The following is a 17,855-nucleotide window of genomic DNA, read 5'->3' as shown; positions in this document are numbered from 1 at the left end:
CCCGATGATAGAGCTCTGCCACAACAACCAATGTGAGAGACTACCCTCCAGGGTAGTGGCTGCTCAGGCGAGGTCTGATAATGTCCTCAAAGTTGCTGCAGTTGGAGGGAGCAGAGTGGAGGTTACGGTTTTATAACATCTGTCCCCCTTGAAGCCTTTGGATGCTATGCAGCGTTAGGAGCCGGCTTCATCAAGAAGTTCTGATTCCTGCCAAGGATCTCAAGTTTCATTTCGTGCTGTCAAGGATCAAGGTACTGTCTTACCTGGGGGGGGGGTCTCTTTGCCTCACCCCAAACAATTCAATATAGAATTATATGGGAAGCATTTGCAGCTATGGGGCAATCTCAAGGCAAATTTCACAGATTTCCATGAAAATAGATTCTGCTACAGTTTCTGTGGCTCAGCAGGAGGCAGACCTCAAAATGGTTAAAACATGTTTGGAGAAGGTTGAAAATAATTATGGGGAACAAAAAGTTTTGATAAATTCCTTGGTTAAAGATAACATGAATATGTCTAGGAAAATTAAATTCTTGGAGAACTTTGCCAGATGTAATCTTCGACGTGAATTTTCCTAAACTTTTATCAGCCACACCTATTGATCTGTTTAAAAGATTTCTCAAAGAATGTTTACAAATTCCAAATCAGAATATTCCTCCTATTTCTAAGATTTATTATGTTCCCCAGTCTAGAAGAGAAGATCTGCCTAGACAAAATAATGCTTCAAGACATGATATTGATTTACTGATTTTTTTAATTTAGCAGAATTTGTTTTTAACTAAACCTGAAGAAGCGTCAGTCTCAAAAGCCACCATGCTGGTATCCCTTGCTTTGGACTCTAATAGGGATTTACTATTGTGTCTCTTTCTTAGAATCAGGAATGTTTCTTTTATGAATTGTGTTGTTAGAATGTTTCATGTATCTAGGAGCACTCAGAAGCAACACAGGCAGTTCTTTTTGATAAGCCCTGCAGTACTACAGCTTGGAGCATCATTTTTCCTGAAATATCCTTGTAAATGCATTATTAAGTTTCAGTCTAACAAATATAAAGGAAGTTTGTTTACTGTAAACAGTGTTTTCCGTAGATAGCAGGATGGATTAACCATGCTTTCTTGGGTGACATCATCCTGACGGTGCAGATCTGAATCTTCTCCAAGTAGCAGAGCTGTGGCACTTTGCTCAAGCGTGGCAGTTCCAATGTGAATCTCCCACTCGGGTCTCCTCAGTCGTCAAAGATTCTAGTTATCTTAGAGACTGCCAGGGAGGTGGGCAGGTAAGAATGGCTAATCCATCCTGCTATCTATGGAAGACACCAATTACAGTAAGCAAACTTGCTTTTTTTCCGATCAGCAGGTTGCATTAACCATGCTTTCTTGGGGAGTCCCAAGCTAAGGGTTGCTAATTTGTCTTGCATGGTAGCATGCTGTTCTTTGTTCACTGTTATTTGATTTTTTTTTTTTTTTTTGCAATCTGTCTACCTCTGTCGTAGGCTCTAGGATTGTTCTACTGTGCTCAGCACTGCTCTGCCTACTGCACTGTCAGAGTTTTTGACAGTTTGTCCAGGCAATAGTGATCCACGAAGATATGAACTGAAGACCAAGTTGCGGCTTTGCAAAGGTCCACAATAGGCACATTTTACAAATGTGCCAAGAATGATGCTGTAGACTGTACTTGATGAGCTTTAATATTTCCGGAGAGAGGTAGGGAGGTTATATGGTAACAGTGTTGAATGCAACTTGTTAACCAGTTGGAGAGCATTCTCTTTGTTACTGCTACCCCTGGTTTATTGGGTTCATAGGAGACAAACAGTTGTGGATCTCATCTGTAGCTTTATATTCTTTCCTTGTAATATGCCAAAGCTCTTTTACAGTCTAAGATGTGCAATGCTTTTTCTCTCTCATTCTGATGTGGTCTCAGAAAGAAAGTCGGAAAAGAGAATGACTCACTATGGTGAAAGGCCGTAACTACTTTTGGTAAGAACTTTGGATGTGGCCTGAGTACCACTTTGTCATGAAAGAATTGAAGGTACAGTGGGTAACCACTAGGGCTTGAAGTTCACTGATTCTTCTCCTGGAGGTAACTGTCATGAGGAAGAGAACTTTCCATGTGAAATACTTTAGCAGTGAAGCTCGCATAGGCTCAAACGGTCTTTCCATAAGAGCCCTTAGCACTATGTTGATGTCCCAAGGGAATGCTAGTTTACTCACTGGAGGGCACAGATAGAATAAGCCCTTCATGAATTGGGCTATTAATGGATGTGTAGCTATGGAGAGATTGCCAAGTTTATGGTGATAAGCTGCAAAAGCATTGAGATGAACCCTTACAGACATCTGAAGACCTGTATGGGATAGATGGTAAAAATAGTCCAGTAAGAGCTCTAGTATGCAATCAAGAGGGTCTACTGAATGTATTTTGCACCATTCTGTGTAACGTCTCCACTTAAAGGAGTAGTTGCGACTTGTAGAAGGTTTCCAAGAGGAAAGGAACACTTGCTGTATATGCTCTGGAGTAATAATGGTGCTAAAACTTGGATCTCAGTCTCCATGCTATTAGATGAAGGAACTGGAGAAGTAGATGGAGAAGCATATTCTGGTAAGTTCCCAACCATCTTGGTTGTCAAATTGAGAGTTGTACAAGATAAGCATACCATGGTTGACTGACCACGCTAGTGCTATGAGAATCATGACCATCCTGTCTTGCAAGCATTTCTGTACCACTCAAACAAAGAGCGAAATTGGAAGAAAGGTACATAGCAGTCCTGTAGACCATGACAGGATAAACATGTCTTGCAATTCTCTTCCTGGGCTGGGCAGAAGTGAGGAGGACCTCTACAGCTTTGTGTTGTGCTCCATTGCAAACAGATCTATGTCTGGATGACCCTACTGGGCAAAGATGTCATCGGCCACATCCTGGTCTAGTTCACATTCATGGAGCTGAAATATCCTGCTTAACTTGTTCACTTGCACATTCGCTATATCTGATAAGCAGGATGCTTATCAGTTATAGCGAATGTTTGGTCACCCAGTCCCATATTAGAGTCGCCTCTCTGCAAAGGGTTAAGGAACCTGAGCCTTTTTGCTTGTTTATGAAAAACACGGTGACCTGATTGTCCATGTGGATCATTACTGTTTTACCCCTCAGAAAACATTCAAATACTACTAGTGCATTGCAAATCGCTCTGAGTTCTAAAAGATTTGGTAATTGGATTCTTGAGCTGTCCATTGCCCCCATGTAGTAAGTGTGCTCCCCAACCTCAGATGGAGGCATCAGTTGAAAGAATCAGTTGGTAAGAGCATGGTCCTGCTTCATGGAGTTTGTTAGAGTCACTGTAGTAGACATTGGTTAACTTCATTGTGACCACTGCACCTTTAGGCTCCACTATAGTCTCCTCATTTATAGTCTGGTTAGTGACACTACATGGATGGCTGCCACTATATGATCGGGTAGGACAAGAAGCTTGCGCACACTCATTCTGTTGCGGTATCTTAGTTGAAGAGCTAATAGTCGCAAGCATTGCTGCCTGTCCCTGGGAAGAAATGCTCTCATGGAAGTGGAATCTATGGTTGCTCCAATGAACTGTATGGAACAAGTTGGTTGAAGGACTGACTTCTCGTAGTTGATTATGAAACTCAGTTCTTCCAGGCAACTTATCATTGTTTGTAGATCCCCTTGTATAGCTTCTGCTGTTGGGGATACTCTTAACCAGTCATCTAGATATGGAAAAATACATAGTCCTTTGCAGTGAAGATGGACCACAGCTACCGCCAAGCACTTGGTAAAGACTCTCGGGGCAGATGAGAATGCAAAGGGGAGCACTTTGTACTGGTAGTGCTCACATCCTAGCTGAAAGATGGGTATTGCCAGCATGAAGTGTGCATTGTAATGTGTGCATAAGTGTCCTTTAAATCGTGTGAGTACATCCAATCATTCAGTTGTATTAAGGGCAGTATGGTCTTGAGAGATATCATCTTGAATTTCTCCCTCCATAATATCTTGTTGAGTGGGCAGAGGTCTAAGATTGAACAAAGATCCCCTGTCCATTTTGGGATAAGGAAGTAAAGGGAATAGAAGCCCTTGTGTGCGAGTGCTGGTGGAACATGCTGTACAGATTTCTGTGCTAACAGTTTCCTTGCTTCCTGTTGTAACTGTGTGATGTGAGAAAGATCCCAAACAACAAGAGCTAAGTGAGGGAGATCCAGGAAATTTAGATGGTATCCAAATTAGATGATGTTTAACACCCAGCAGCCCAATGTTATCCTGGACCATACTGAAAAATGTGCTGAAACTGCCCCCGAGTACCATCAGTAACTGTGGCCTGGCTGACTTAAAAACCCTGTTGGTTCTTAGGAGTTGACTGCTGCTGTTGTTTTTGAGGCCTCCTTTCCCATTGGCGCCCTCTTTGTAGAGATTATTGTTGTTGTGGGTGCAGCTGTTGGTACATGCTTGGGGGTACTGCCCATATTGTTTGTAATATTGTTTTTCTATTGGGAGTAATATCTCCTGTAAGTAGGTGGCTGGTCTATTGGTAGCATCAAGGACTGTACCACCACATTTTGTTCCTTGATTTGTGCGACTATCTCCTTTAACTTGTCACCAATCAGGCTGTCTCCTAAATAGGGGAGGTCTACTAGTTTTTCATGGATATCCTCTCTTATCACGCTTGCCCTTAGCCACACTATGCAGCATGCTGCTATTGAGGTTGTCGATGTTCGTGATTTTGTCTCGATCGCTTCATATACTGACCTTAATAGATGTCTCATACCTTCCTCCAGGTCTTGAAGAGGCTGCAGTGATATCTGTTCACCTGACTCTGAATGAACAAAGGGCTTCAACTGCTGGACACACTCATACATGTACTGTACCATGTAGAACTGATATTGATCAATACTAGATGTTAACATTGAGCTGTAAAAAGCCTTTCATCTGAAATCATCTAAGATTTTATTATCTTTCCCTGGTGGAGTGCTGGCATGAAGCTTGGTCTTCTTCACTTTCATAGCCAATTCGACCACACCTGATATATGTGGGAGTTGGACCATTCCCTAGCACTGTGATTTTTTTAGGCGAAACTTCAGATCAAGTTTCCTTACCACTGGAAGTTTAGAGTGTGGGGACTCCCTTGTCTAGGACTGCAAGAGAAGGTAGTGCAGAGGACTCAGATGGACCTCTAAGATCTTTAGGATGCTGCATACCGCCTTGCGTGGGTCTGGAATTTTTCTCACCTCCATGTTTAGTATATTCCCCATTTTCTCTATGAATATGGAATGTTAAGTCCTCTGGTAGAGATAAGTGTTCTGGTGGCTCTTGAGGTTCATCAGAAGTTAATCCGGTATATGAGGACAGCGATAATGGTGATGAGCAGTCCGCATGCGGGGAGGGTGGAGCACTTGGATCACCAACAATGATCAGGGAATTTATACCTGATACCGAAGGCTCTGGGCTATGTGACCTGAGCGGAGACCTTGGATGTGGTTCTTAAGGGTATGTGTCAGGGTGATTGCTGAACTCTGGAGCCTGCACCCTGGAATATAATATAGAGATCAGGCTCGTTATTATTGATGTAATCTGTGCCATAGTCTGTTTTGAGTTTGTGTGCGGAGATATTGATGGAGCTGTCAGCAGGGGAATCCTGTAGTGAATTGGAGAATCCTTGGGTAACGCTTGCCTTCTTAGAGGAGAGACAGTGATCTATGGATATCTGTTGGTGGGGAGCAGAGTGGCCGGAATTGTGGTGGCTCTTGTATTGGGATCTTATCCCGAGGATATAACTCCTCCTGGTAGTATAGTTCTCTGTGTTTCCTGGCTGAGATTTGGGCAAGCCCAAGCAGACTTCCAGTCGCTCTGTGGTGACCCTGAAGAAATCACCAATGGGGATCTGGCAGATGAGGACCATGGCTCATGGAAAAACGTCTGTAAGATTTGTTCCAGTTCATCTCTGTCTGCTTGCTGCACTTGCTTTCATTTGTGTGATGGCTCATGGGATGAAGCTGTCTCACTGGGAGCCTGACACTTGTGAGAGGAAGTGGTGGGCTTAAGCTGTTTAAGAGCCAGCTTTTCTACCTGCTTAGGGTGTTTTGATATTACTTCATACAAGGCTACATGAGCTGAGTTTCATGCATCGGACCGACTGGCATTGCACCATGGTGCTTCGAATGGTGTTGCATCCATCCTTGGTGCATTGTGTCGACGTGAGTTACTCTGAGACACTATGTTGCTGCGATGCACTTCATTCTAGGGTATGTCGCTCCATGATGCGTCACTGCATGGTGCATCACTGTGCGGTGCTTCACATCATGATATGTCGCTCCGTAGTACGTCGCTTTGATTTGCATCAGGTGCTCAGCTGTGTGACGCAGATTTTCTTGGTACCAATGGCTCGCCCAATGGCATCATTGTAAATGGGACTGATGACGCATGTGTCAGCTTGATATGCTTCTGCCTAGCTCTGAAGCATTGCCCTTAGGTGTACATGCCTTTGGTTCCATGGGTTTAGCCTGTGTAGACAAGGAAGTACCCGGGTCAACCGATGACGATCTTCTGTGGTTTTTTTTATGGTGTTTCTCTGGGCCTGCCAATGAGTATACGGAGTGTCATGGTGATGGCAAATAGCTGCCTGACGAAAATTTTACCTCCGCCTCACGCAATTTGGCAATCTTTGCAGCTCTCTGTCACTGGGCCCTCGGAGACATCCATCCAGAATGGGAGCAGGCCGCCTGGTCATGATTCAGAACGAGGCACAAATAAGAATAACTGTGCCTGTCAGTGGCAGACATTATATGTCCACACTGTCAAGATTTGAATCCCTGTGCTTTCCTTTCTGACATGTTCAGCACTGAAAAATGCTGTTTGAGGTATCGTGGTATGTGAAAAAAATCAAAAAACTGAGGAGTGGAGAAGACCCACATCTGCACTCTGACGTGGAAGAAAAAAACTGAGGAGATCCAAGCGGGAGATTTGCATGGGAACTGCCACACATGAGCAGAGCACCACAGCTTTGCTACTTGGAGAAGATTCCAAACTGCGCCATCAGGATGATGTCACCCAAGAAAGCATGGCTAATGCAGCCTGCTTATCGATGGAAAAATATTTTTGATCCTCCTCAGTTAACAGCATTTCTTGGTGAAAAGGACTCTCTACCTGGGTAACATCAAGCTAGGTTGAGAGCATATTGTACAAATCTCATCATTGTGTGAGTTTCCTCACTCCGAAGGACATCAAAACTTCACAAGAGTGTATTGTTCTGTTCATACGTCTCACTTTGCATGTAAAAGTGGTCCCTAACCCCTACACTACTACCTAAACCTCACCTTGAGTTTCTAGGTGGGCCTCCTATAGTAGCATAAATAGCTGCTTACTATGGTACAACACCCAGAGGCTATCTCTCTCTCCCACTCCCCCTCAGCTCCTCCCCAGCCTAAAATGCACAAAATGGAATTTGCAAAAAAATCAATAACTGCATTATGGCATATCACACAACTTAAAGAAACTGAAAAAGGTGTAGTTATTTTCAACATTAAAACTGTGGCATATAGTGCATTATGGCTTCGTGAAGCTAGCCCACTTTTTCCAAAAACCCACCCCTTTTAAAAATTTGCATCGCACCATGCATTATGGTGCTTATCACATGCATTAAGGTGTTTTTCACATGTGAAAACGCCATAATGTGATTTGATAAATGACCCTGTAAGTTAGCCAGATAAGTTAGACCTCCTATTGAGGAGGTCTAAAGTTAGCTGGATAAATTTCTCTGGCTAACATTTAGATAGATGGGTAGATTTGGTGCAGCTGCACCACTGAATATCCTGGCTAAGTTAGCCGGATAGTAGAGATGGAAATTCCCCTGGACACTGGATCTTGTTTTATTTATTTATTTGAGCTAGCAAGTTTCCAGGCGGTTTAGAGATAATAACAAATGTACAACCAAAACCCAGCTTTGCTTAGCTCCTAATAATTTTCTCTTCTTCATCTTCAAAGCAGTGCTCATAACAAATGCCTTTCACTAGATAGCCCTTCTTCCTACTCTCAGTATTTCACCTTGGTATCCAGAATCTGTTAGGACTAACTAACCAGTTACAGTTTTGGTTGCCTGTTCTCTGAGTCTCTGCCAGCTATAGACAAATTCTTCTGAAAGGTTCCTGGCTTAATCTACAGGGCTTAATAATTCTTCCTAGCTTTATCTGCTCACAGATACCCTCAGATTCCTACAGTTTAAATTGACTTGACAACAAGTACAAATATCTGAAGCTTTTCTTAGTTCCACTACTCATGAGGCTTAAGCAATCTTAACCACTATAATCAGAGTGACACTTTCAGCAGCTTAAAGTTTTCAGAGAAACAATTACTGCAGCCAAATATTCAGTCAGTTTCCCAACTCAGTTTCTAAATCATTCTAAACATGGAAGCATTTTTTTCCAGGAGCTTAAAATTTACATCAATTACTATACCCATACATTCAAGCAGTAGCAGAGTTTAGTTCTCAATGCTCAATGCTCAATAAATAGAAGATTCAAGGCAGATTTCTTTTATACATTAGTATACCTGTTAACATTTTCAACTCAAAATACCCAACACAGATAAGCATTAGACACCTCTCCCTTTCTGTTTCTCTTTTAGCTATGATGAAGGAGAGAGAGAAGCAGGCTACTCTAACTTTCAGCTGAAAGTTGAAGTAAGTTGATAGGTTGCCATAGCAACATGCCGTCAGTGAGACGGAACGTCACACGTCACCACGTTCACAAAAAACGCGGGCTTTTTTAAAGGGTCAATGTCTCTGGGTTTGTCCTGTCCCGTTCTAAAGAAATTCACATGAGAGACAGCACTGTCCGGGATGAAGGTTGGCGTTTGCTGTAACACCCGAAGCTAAGTATTTAACGTTATCAATATATAATTTTTGACATATGTTTTTTCTTTGAAAATAGCATCTGTTCTAGATTCATTGGAATTTATTCAATTGACTCCTGAAGAAGCGAATTTCTTCGCGAAACACCAGCCGTTTTCGGGCTCTATTCTTCATCTTTTACATAAGGAACAGATGATTACCAATGCATGGATTAATTTAAACATAGACTTTCAAATCCGCAAACAATCACGCCGCAAGTGACGAGTAGTCCGGACGGCAAGTGACCTCACTGCCGTCGTGGGCTCTATTCTTCATCTTTTACATAAGGAACAGATGCGGTTTCTAACAAAAATTCCTAAACAAGTAGCAGCACATCGGGAATATACAGTTTTAGAGAAGTGATTGATTGTCTTTTTGTTTTTTTCGTATTCACAGTAATAAGACATGTTGTGGTTCCTTTTTTTGTTTTTTATGTTATAAAATAGCCATGTACCTGGGCATGGGCTGATGTATGTGCGCAAATGTGTGCACTCGCACCGGTTTGAAAGTTACCATCCTAGGGGCTGATGCAATAAAGTTGCATAGAAAGCGGATGCTGAACAGTCAGCGCCCGCTCTCTTAACGCTTTCTTAACTCGCCCCAGGCCCCCCCCAAGGGGGGCACCATGCAATATTAAAATTAGGGGGTCGCATTAACAAGGATGCACTAGGGTCGCACAAATCTGTTTTCGTGACCGCCAGTAAAACCGACACCGAGTTTATCGGCGTCAGTTTTCCTTACCGGCGAACAGCCATGAAAACCGACGGAGATAAACCCGGTGTGGTTTTCATGACTACCGTTCGCCGCTAAGGAAAACTGACACTGATAAACTTGGCGTTGGTTTTCCTTAGCGGCAGACAGCCATCACGAAAACCAACGCCGATAGACTCTGTGTTGGTTTTCCTTAGCGGCAAACGGTAGTCACGAGAACCGATGCCGGGTTTATCTCCGTCGGTTTTCGTGGCTGTCCGCCGGTAAGGAAAACCGACGCCGATAAACTCAGTGTCAGTTTTCATGATGTGTGCGACTGTCAATTTTTTTTTTTTTTTTTACACTTTTATTTCTTTTATTTTTTATCCTACTTAACATCACAACGTGTAGGAGGCAGTACAGAAAAGCAGATTTTTCTGCTTTCTGTACTTTTTTTGATGTGCACAGCTATTAACACCTGCTCCAGACAGACATTAATAGATAACAGTTAAATGTGCGTCCGAGGCGCACATTTTTTTTTTTTTTTGCATTGAGAATGAATGCCTAATAGCCTCATTCACATGTATTTGCATGTGATGATCACTATTAGATTCACTCCGCATTGGACACACATTGAATATGCGCTAATCCTCTTATTGCATTATGGGATTGATTAGCGCCTATTCTACCCATGTCCGACTGCAGGTTAACAGTGCGCTCGGCTCAGCGCACCATATTGCATCGGCCCCCTAGTGTGAATATTAAAAAATCTGGCCACTTTTTATTAGCAATCAAATGCTCTACATATCATTAACATATTGAGTAGCATGTTAAAAGCAATTTTAGCATGCATGCTAAACATGTTACACCTCAATGCTGGATTGACACCATAGTAGTTATAAGGCTGAGATCTTCAAGATCAATTTAAATAATAATCTTTATTTATTTATTTAAAATCTTTTCTATACCGTCGTTCAGTATATTACCGTCACAACGGTTTACATAGAGTCAACAGTGCCAGGATCAGCTAGGGCTGGAGATGCAGTGAAGGAAGTATTCTAGGGATGTGAATCGTTTTAGGACGATTAAAATTATCGTCCGATAATTTTAATATCGTCTTAAACCGTTATGGAACACAATACAATAGAGATTCTAACGATTTATCGTTATAAATCGTTAGAATCGTGAGCCGGCACACTAAAACCCCCTAAAACCCACCCCCGACCCTTTAAATTAAATCCCCCACCCTCCCGAACCCCCCCCAAATGAGTTAAATAACCTGCGGGTCCAGCAGCGGTCCGGAACGGCAGCGGTCCGGAACGGGCTCCTGCTCCTCAATATTGTTGTCTTCAGCCGGCGCCATTTTCCAAAATGGCGGCGAAAAATGGCGGCGGCCATAGACGAACACGATTGGACGGCAGGAGGTCCTTCCGGACCCCCGCTGGACTTTTGGCAAGTCTCGTGGGGGTCAGGAGGCCCCCCACAAGCTGGCCAAAAGTTCCTGGAGGTCCAGCGGGGGTCAGGGAGCGATTTCCCGCCGCGAATCGTTTTCGTACGGAAAATGGCGCCGGCAGGAGATCGACTGCAGGAGGTCGTTCAGCGAGGCGCCGGAACCCTCGCTGAACGACCTCCTGCAGTCGATCTCCTGCCGGCGCCATTTTCCGTACGAAAACGATTCGCGGCGGGATATCGCTCCCTGACCCCCGCTGGACCTCCAGGAACTTTTGGCCAGCTTGTGGGGGGCCTCCTGACCCCCACGAGACTTGCCAAAAGTCCAGCGGGGGTCCGGAAGGACCTCCTGCCGTCCAATCGTGTTCGTCTATGGCCGCCGCCATTTTTCGCCGCCATTTTGGAAAATGGCGCCGGCTGAAGACAACAAGATTGAGGAGCAGGAGCCCGTTCCGGACCGCTGCCGTTCCGGACCGCCGCTGGACCCGCAGGTTATTTAAGTCATTTGGGGGGGTTCGGGAGGGTGGGGGATTTAATTTAAAGGGTCGGGGTGGGTTTTAGGGGGTTTTAATGTGCCGGTTTTGCGATTTTTAGATTTTTAGATTTTTCACGATTTTTCACGATATTTTACCCCCCCAAACGGCAACAATACGATTCCCTCCCCCTCCCAGCCGAAATCGATCGTTAAGACGATCGAGGACACGATTCACATCCCTAGTATTCACAGCCCCTGGAAGGAAAGGAGTAATAGTCATTACATAAAGGTGACATCTAGTGGCCAGTTTTAGGTGTTATACTTGCAGGTTTGCAAAAGAAGTCTTTGTGCATGGCCCCAACTAAAGAACTGGTGCTTCAAATAGAGTTGAAATAATCTGGTTGTTGTGAATGAAGACTCAGAGCTTGATCCCAGCCTTGCTTCCGATTGATTTGGAAGTCTAAAGGAGGAGGAGGAAATTATTGGATCAAAAAAAAAGAAAGAAAGAATGATTCATCGTTAATTCCCTGAGCTGAGGGTTCAAGGTAAAACTAATCACTAGTAACTCTCCAGAGCAATAATAGGAAATATTACCTATCTTAAAGGTCATTATTGTTACTGCAAACTTCATTCTGGTTAGCTTAAAATGTAAAAGTACATGCGGACTTCAGCCCTACATGGGCTGTTATAAAATTGTGTTCCCTAGGTATAGCAAAACATATATTTCATAAGTTTTGCATGATTTACCATTCATGTTATTCTAAAATGCTTATGTTTTTATTCTTTTATTTTACTTATTAAAACAGTGTTAACTGGCGTGGGAATAGAAACACTATTGCAAACACAGTTCAAAAGCCTGGGCTACTATTTGCTGTAAGTATATATATATATATTATCCCTGTTCTGTATTTTGTTTGCATTCATCCATCACAATAATTCTATTTATTTCCATTTTTTAAAGATTTGCAGCAGCAGCTGTTGCCATTTGTGAGCTGTCATTCTTTCTCCACCTTCTGCTATCCTCATGTTTCACGTAAGTGCTGGCAATGCCCTGCCTTGCCTGTCAGTTTATAAGTAATGAGTGACGATTACCCAAGTGGTGAGTCCACTAAAGTGAGCAGGAGAAGGTGTCAGCAGAGCTAGGTAAATTAATATTGTCAAAGTTCACAGAGGATATTAAGGAAGCAGCAGACAACCAATTAATCTGATCAGTAGATATTTATAAGGGATAAAGCTCTGCAAATCAGAACAACTAGATGCAGACCTGCTAACTGTTCCTCTTCTTTTTTTTTTCCCCCACCAATAAGCTAACCATGTTCCCTTTCTCTTTCAAAATGCACTCTGAAATATTGTGGGGTGGGGAAAGGGTGTTCTCAATGAAATGATGAGGAGCTCTCTCATAATGACCCTTGTCTATGCAGTTTGCATTATCATGAGCAATAGGTAGTCTGTAGGAAAATACACACTTCAAGGCAAGGTTTATGATCATGATCATTTTGCCCGTCTCTAGTGTCATCTCAGTCTGACTCTAAATTTGTACTGGCCTGGGTTTTCTTTTTCTTTTTTTTTAACTTTTTATTTATATTATCAGCATATAACACAAGAAGATAGATAAACATGGTAGCGATTGTGCAAAGCATATGATAGCTGTACATATAGATCAATGTTTCCACTTCAGTTATTATAACAAAGTGAATCTAAGATACATATGTTAATTAAGAAATCAGTTAACAAAGTTATCCATGTGGGTTCCAACAAGCATTAATTTTGAAAATGTGCTTGCGTATTTTATGACTGTGGCTTAGAAGACCAATATAGACCCCATATTCTGAAATACAGGCTAGATTTGTGTTTGAGCAAGAAAATAAAATTTTCAAGAATAGCAGTGTTCTGCACTTGCCTGTGCCAATGTTCTACCTTTGGGGCATATTTTCATAATGAAGCTATCGTAAAACAAGCCACATGTATTAGTTAGGCCACCAATTTACTCTCTTCTTTGGTAAGGATCCATTTAGGAATGCTCCTCAGCAAACACATTTCTGACCCAAAGGGGATCTTATTTATGTACGATAGTTTTTCTTTTTATCTCAATTTTATTTGATGTTGAATATATATATATATATATATATATATATATATATATACACACACACACACACACACATCCTACTATCACTTGGATTATAATATATGGAATTTAATCTAACACTATAACAAATCTTTGCTTTTTAATCTAAAACTCTTCAACATGGAATTACACTAGCTTTTATAAAAATAAAGCATGAAAAATGAAATACAAGTATGCAACTAACTCAAAATAAAAGGGAACTCAAACTTTCCATAATTTTTATGTATGCAAATAGATACAAATTTACTCTTATTCAACCCAGAAAACACAATTTTATATTTCTTTATGGCCAACAGATATTTTCTAATTATAGAAATACATTTGTAGTTGTGTGTTAAACCACATTAAGGGGGTCATTTTCTAATGGTATTGCATAGCAATAAAAGGCTATCACACGCAAAAAGTCCCTTTTCGCGTGCGATAGCTTGTCGGGGGCGGAGTCAGGGTGGAATCGGGGCAGCGAGGGGAGGAGTCAGGGCAGCGAGGAGGCAGAAGCGGCGGTATCTTTGCTGGTGGTGATAAGGTAAGGACCGTTATCACCAGTAGCGCACCCAATAGCACCACCTTTCACGGGGGCACTATTGGGTGCGAAACCGGCAGCGATAACACCATGGTGGTGCGATGGCTGCCGGCTTTCGCAGGCCCGCCCTCCCCTTACACTGGATTCACCATTCTGTTGTAGAATGGTGAATCCAGGCCTAAGAAGAGAATTACTTTTTTATATTTGTGTTAAGAAATGTATTCCTATACATTTTAGTTTACCAAAGTAGGTTTATCTCATAACAGTCCCAGGGCTTTTTTTCCACAATAACCAATTCAATAAAATACACATTTTTTCCTCATTTCTTAGCTTTGGGAATATCTTTGCTAATTATGGCTCAATACCTCTATATAATTAAAGTTTAAATAATTGAACAATTTCATCCATTAAATGGGCAGAACAGTGTTTACCAAATTGCTCATGGTTCTTATTAAGGACAGCAAGGTCCTTTCCATAATGTTAGATCCCAGGTTGACGTTTTATGAATGTATATTAACTAAGGCTGCCTCTTTATTCAATTGTAAATTCCTGTTTCATCTACATCTCTTCCATGTACCCAATTATATATTAAATTTTGAGGAAGGTAAAGTATTTACTGTTTAGTCTTGTTTTTGTTTATATTTATATAATTTTATATGTTGCTTTTCATTGATTTGGGTGATTTTTATCTGGAAAGCGATTGATAAATACTAATAAATGAAATTAAATGAAATATATGCAATTATAAAATAGAAATAAATTAGCAGAGCAAAAAAGTCATTACAGTGAACTAGAATTCCATTTCTTTGAAAATCCTATGTATGCAAATCTATGCAAGTTCACTTTTTTAATCAGAACAACAGAGACAGATTTTCAGCCTACATATACCCTCCAGTTTCAGCAGTATACATGGTTTTCATGCAACATTAACACATTACTGTTCACTTTACATTTTTACCTAACCTAGCCAATCTTATTGCAGATTATATTCCCATGCCTTTTCACCTGAAACAGTGGGCTTAATTATGTAAATTTCTGTCATTGTAAAGAACATAGTAACCGAGAAAATGACAACAGATATAAGGTCCATAGGGCCCATGTAGTCTACTCAATTTTCTCCCATATGCTTATGCTTAAGGGCAAAACCTGTGATAAATTAGTTCAATATTTCCCCATGTTAAAACATAAACCTATCAAGCAGTTTATGCCTTTTTAACAGACATATTCCTTTCATTTAAACTGCTCAAGAATTTTGTAGCATAGGGGCCAAAGTGATTTGCTGTCATGTATAGATGGCAATCGGTGCAAATGTAAGGTTTTAATTATGTCTTATAATATTTATTGTTGTATGACAACCCTTGTGAAATTGCTGGTTCTTAACCCTGTCCTGGAGGAATATACTAATGTATGCAAACATATCTCATTCATACTCAATACAGATATCCTGAAAACCAAACCACTTAGGTGTGATGCCAGGACAGGTTTAAGAATCACTGCCTTAAATAAAGAAAATGTATTGTCTTTCAGTTGCCAATCAGAATTGACAATATATGTCTGCTGGAGGAAAATAGCAAGACTTGGAGGTTTCCAGAAGTTCCTGGGTTACGTACTGCTGTCTGTTGCCTGCTTTCTTCATCCAGTCCTTGTCTGGCATGTAACCATTCCAGGTAAATGTACAGGGGACTATGAGCCTGGCTTCAGTTTCTAATTAAAGTATATACTTATTTGAAGCACAATGGCCCCACAGCAAAATTTCCTCAAGCTCCATAAAGACTAATTTTAAAACAAGCGAACGTGTGCCCATACACGGGCATATTGGCACATGAACTAGGATATGCTGGAATTTATTATTGTGCGTACACTTGTGTGCATATGTTTTAAAATGCACCAACCGCGCGTAAGTATGCTCCTAATTTTAAGAGGTTGCTTGAGCACAGCTAGTGCTAGTGTGTCTTCCATAGGACTTCTCAGTTTTTCCACATATATGTCAGCAATTAGAGAGAGGAAGAGAGGTGCCAAAATTCAAGCCAAGAGTCATTTTACTGTACCAGCAAGAGATGTTGCTGGTTCCGTGATGTTTCTCAATCAGGGGACCATTTTGACTACAAGATGCCATTGCTGAGAGTATAGGTCATACTCAGATTCTCAGGTTTGGCCAAGAAGGAGCTTTCCTGCAGATTCATTCATATTACAGAATCCAAAACAAGTAAGACTGGAGAATATTTGGGAGGCTGTTGCAGCTATGGGCCAATCTTTAACCATTCAATTGCAAAACATTACATCTAAAATGTAAAAAAAAAAAATTTACAGTTGGGGAATATGAGTCTGAGATTAATATTATTAAAACCTGACTAGATCAAGTTGAGAATACAATTATGGAACAAAGAATACAGCGGTTTATTTGATAAAAGATAATGTGGTGATACCGAGGAAAATGGAATTATTAGAAAATCATTCTAGGCGTTTTAATCTATGTCTAATTAATTTTGTAAAGATTTCTATTGTGTTTCCTATGGAAATTTTAAAAGATTTCTTAGAGAGTGTATGAAAATTCCAGATAAGAATATTCCATTTGTTTCAAGAGTATAATATGTGCCTCAATTCAATAAAGAGCCTATGTAAGACCAACAATTGGAAGTACAACATGATATGGATTTGTTAAATTTGACTAGTTTTTTTGAGAAATTAGGGGACAAATCTGTGATATCTGCAACTTTGCTTATTTCTCTAACTTTGGATAAGGATAGAGAATGGCTATTGCAAACTTTTCTTAAGATTTAAAAAGTTGTTTTCTTTAATTGTAATATACAAATGTTTTCGGATGTCACTAGATATACTCAGAAGAAACGTAGGCAGTTTCTTTGGATGAGGCCAGCAGTGTCACAAGTTGGTGCTCTTTAGTTAAATATCAGTTTAAAAAATATGTCTTTTTTGATCCACCCCAACTCATGGATTTTTTTTAATGACAAAGAAGAACCAAGATCTCCATTGGCTGAGTCATCTTGACTTGGATGCTGTAGGCCCTATTTAGATTATTCTTATCTTTTGAATATTGATGTCTAAATTTGAGGGTTTTTATTATGGATCACCATAGATTGTGGATAAGGAAAAACAGTCTTTAGATTTCCTTTGTATCTTTGTAAGTATTTGATATGTTTGCCTTGCCTGGTTGGCTATTCACTGAAGATGTTTACTGGTTGTAAAATGTAAAGATAAAATAATAATTTATAAAAGCTATATTAGCAACCAATTATGCATAAATTTGTAGGGTTTTTTGTACTTTCCTAATGCATATTCATTTATTATTTATTTATTACATATCTTATATTCTTCAACTTCACAAAATAATTTGGTCCAGTGTGGCCCAGGTTACATAATAAGTACAAGGTATACTTGGCAGTACAAGCAGATCAATTATTTAAAATAAATTTAACCCTGATGTTGGCTCTAAAAAGGTTTGATTTTTCATATTGTGTTTTTTATAAGATTGCCTCTACGACTGTTAAATTGCACTATTTTCATAAGAACATAAGAAAATGCCATACTGGGTCAGACCAAGGGTCCATCAAGCCCAGCATCCTGTTTCCAACAGTGGCCAATCCAGGCCATAAGAACCTGGCAAGTACCCAAAAACTAAGTCTATTCCATGTTAGCATTGCTAATGGCAGTGGCTATTCTCTAAGTGAACTTAATAGCAGGTAATGGACTTCTCCTCCAA

General features: G+C 40.7%; 1 protein-coding gene and 1 long non-coding RNA gene across 2 annotated transcripts in view; one reads left to right on the top strand and one right to left on the bottom strand.

Moving 5' to 3' along the window:
• Nucleotides 1–17,855, top strand: part of TMEM72 (transmembrane protein 72) — an 83,941-nt gene that overhangs the window by 49,331 nt on the left and 16,755 nt on the right. The window contains exons 2-4 of the mRNA XM_029609612.1: nt 12,296–12,362; nt 12,451–12,522; nt 15,665–15,804. Of these exons, the coding sequence (XP_029465472.1) occupies nt 12,296–12,362; nt 12,451–12,522; nt 15,665–15,804 (279 nt within the window). The remainder of the gene's footprint in view (nt 1–12,295; nt 12,363–12,450; nt 12,523–15,664; nt 15,805–17,855) is intronic.
• Nucleotides 11,740–17,855, bottom strand: part of LOC115095626 — a 43,703-nt gene continuing 37,587 nt past the window's right edge. The window contains exon 3 of the long non-coding RNA XR_003857829.1: nt 11,740–11,949. This is a non-coding gene — a long non-coding RNA (uncharacterized LOC115095626). The remainder of the gene's footprint in view (nt 11,950–17,855) is intronic.

Source organism: Rhinatrema bivittatum, chromosome 7, assembly GCF_901001135.1.
Source record: "Rhinatrema bivittatum chromosome 7, aRhiBiv1.1, whole genome shotgun sequence".
NCBI lineage: Eukaryota > Metazoa > Chordata > Amphibia > Gymnophiona > Rhinatrematidae > Rhinatrema > Rhinatrema bivittatum.
This window is presented reverse-complemented; position numbering and strand designations above follow the sequence as displayed.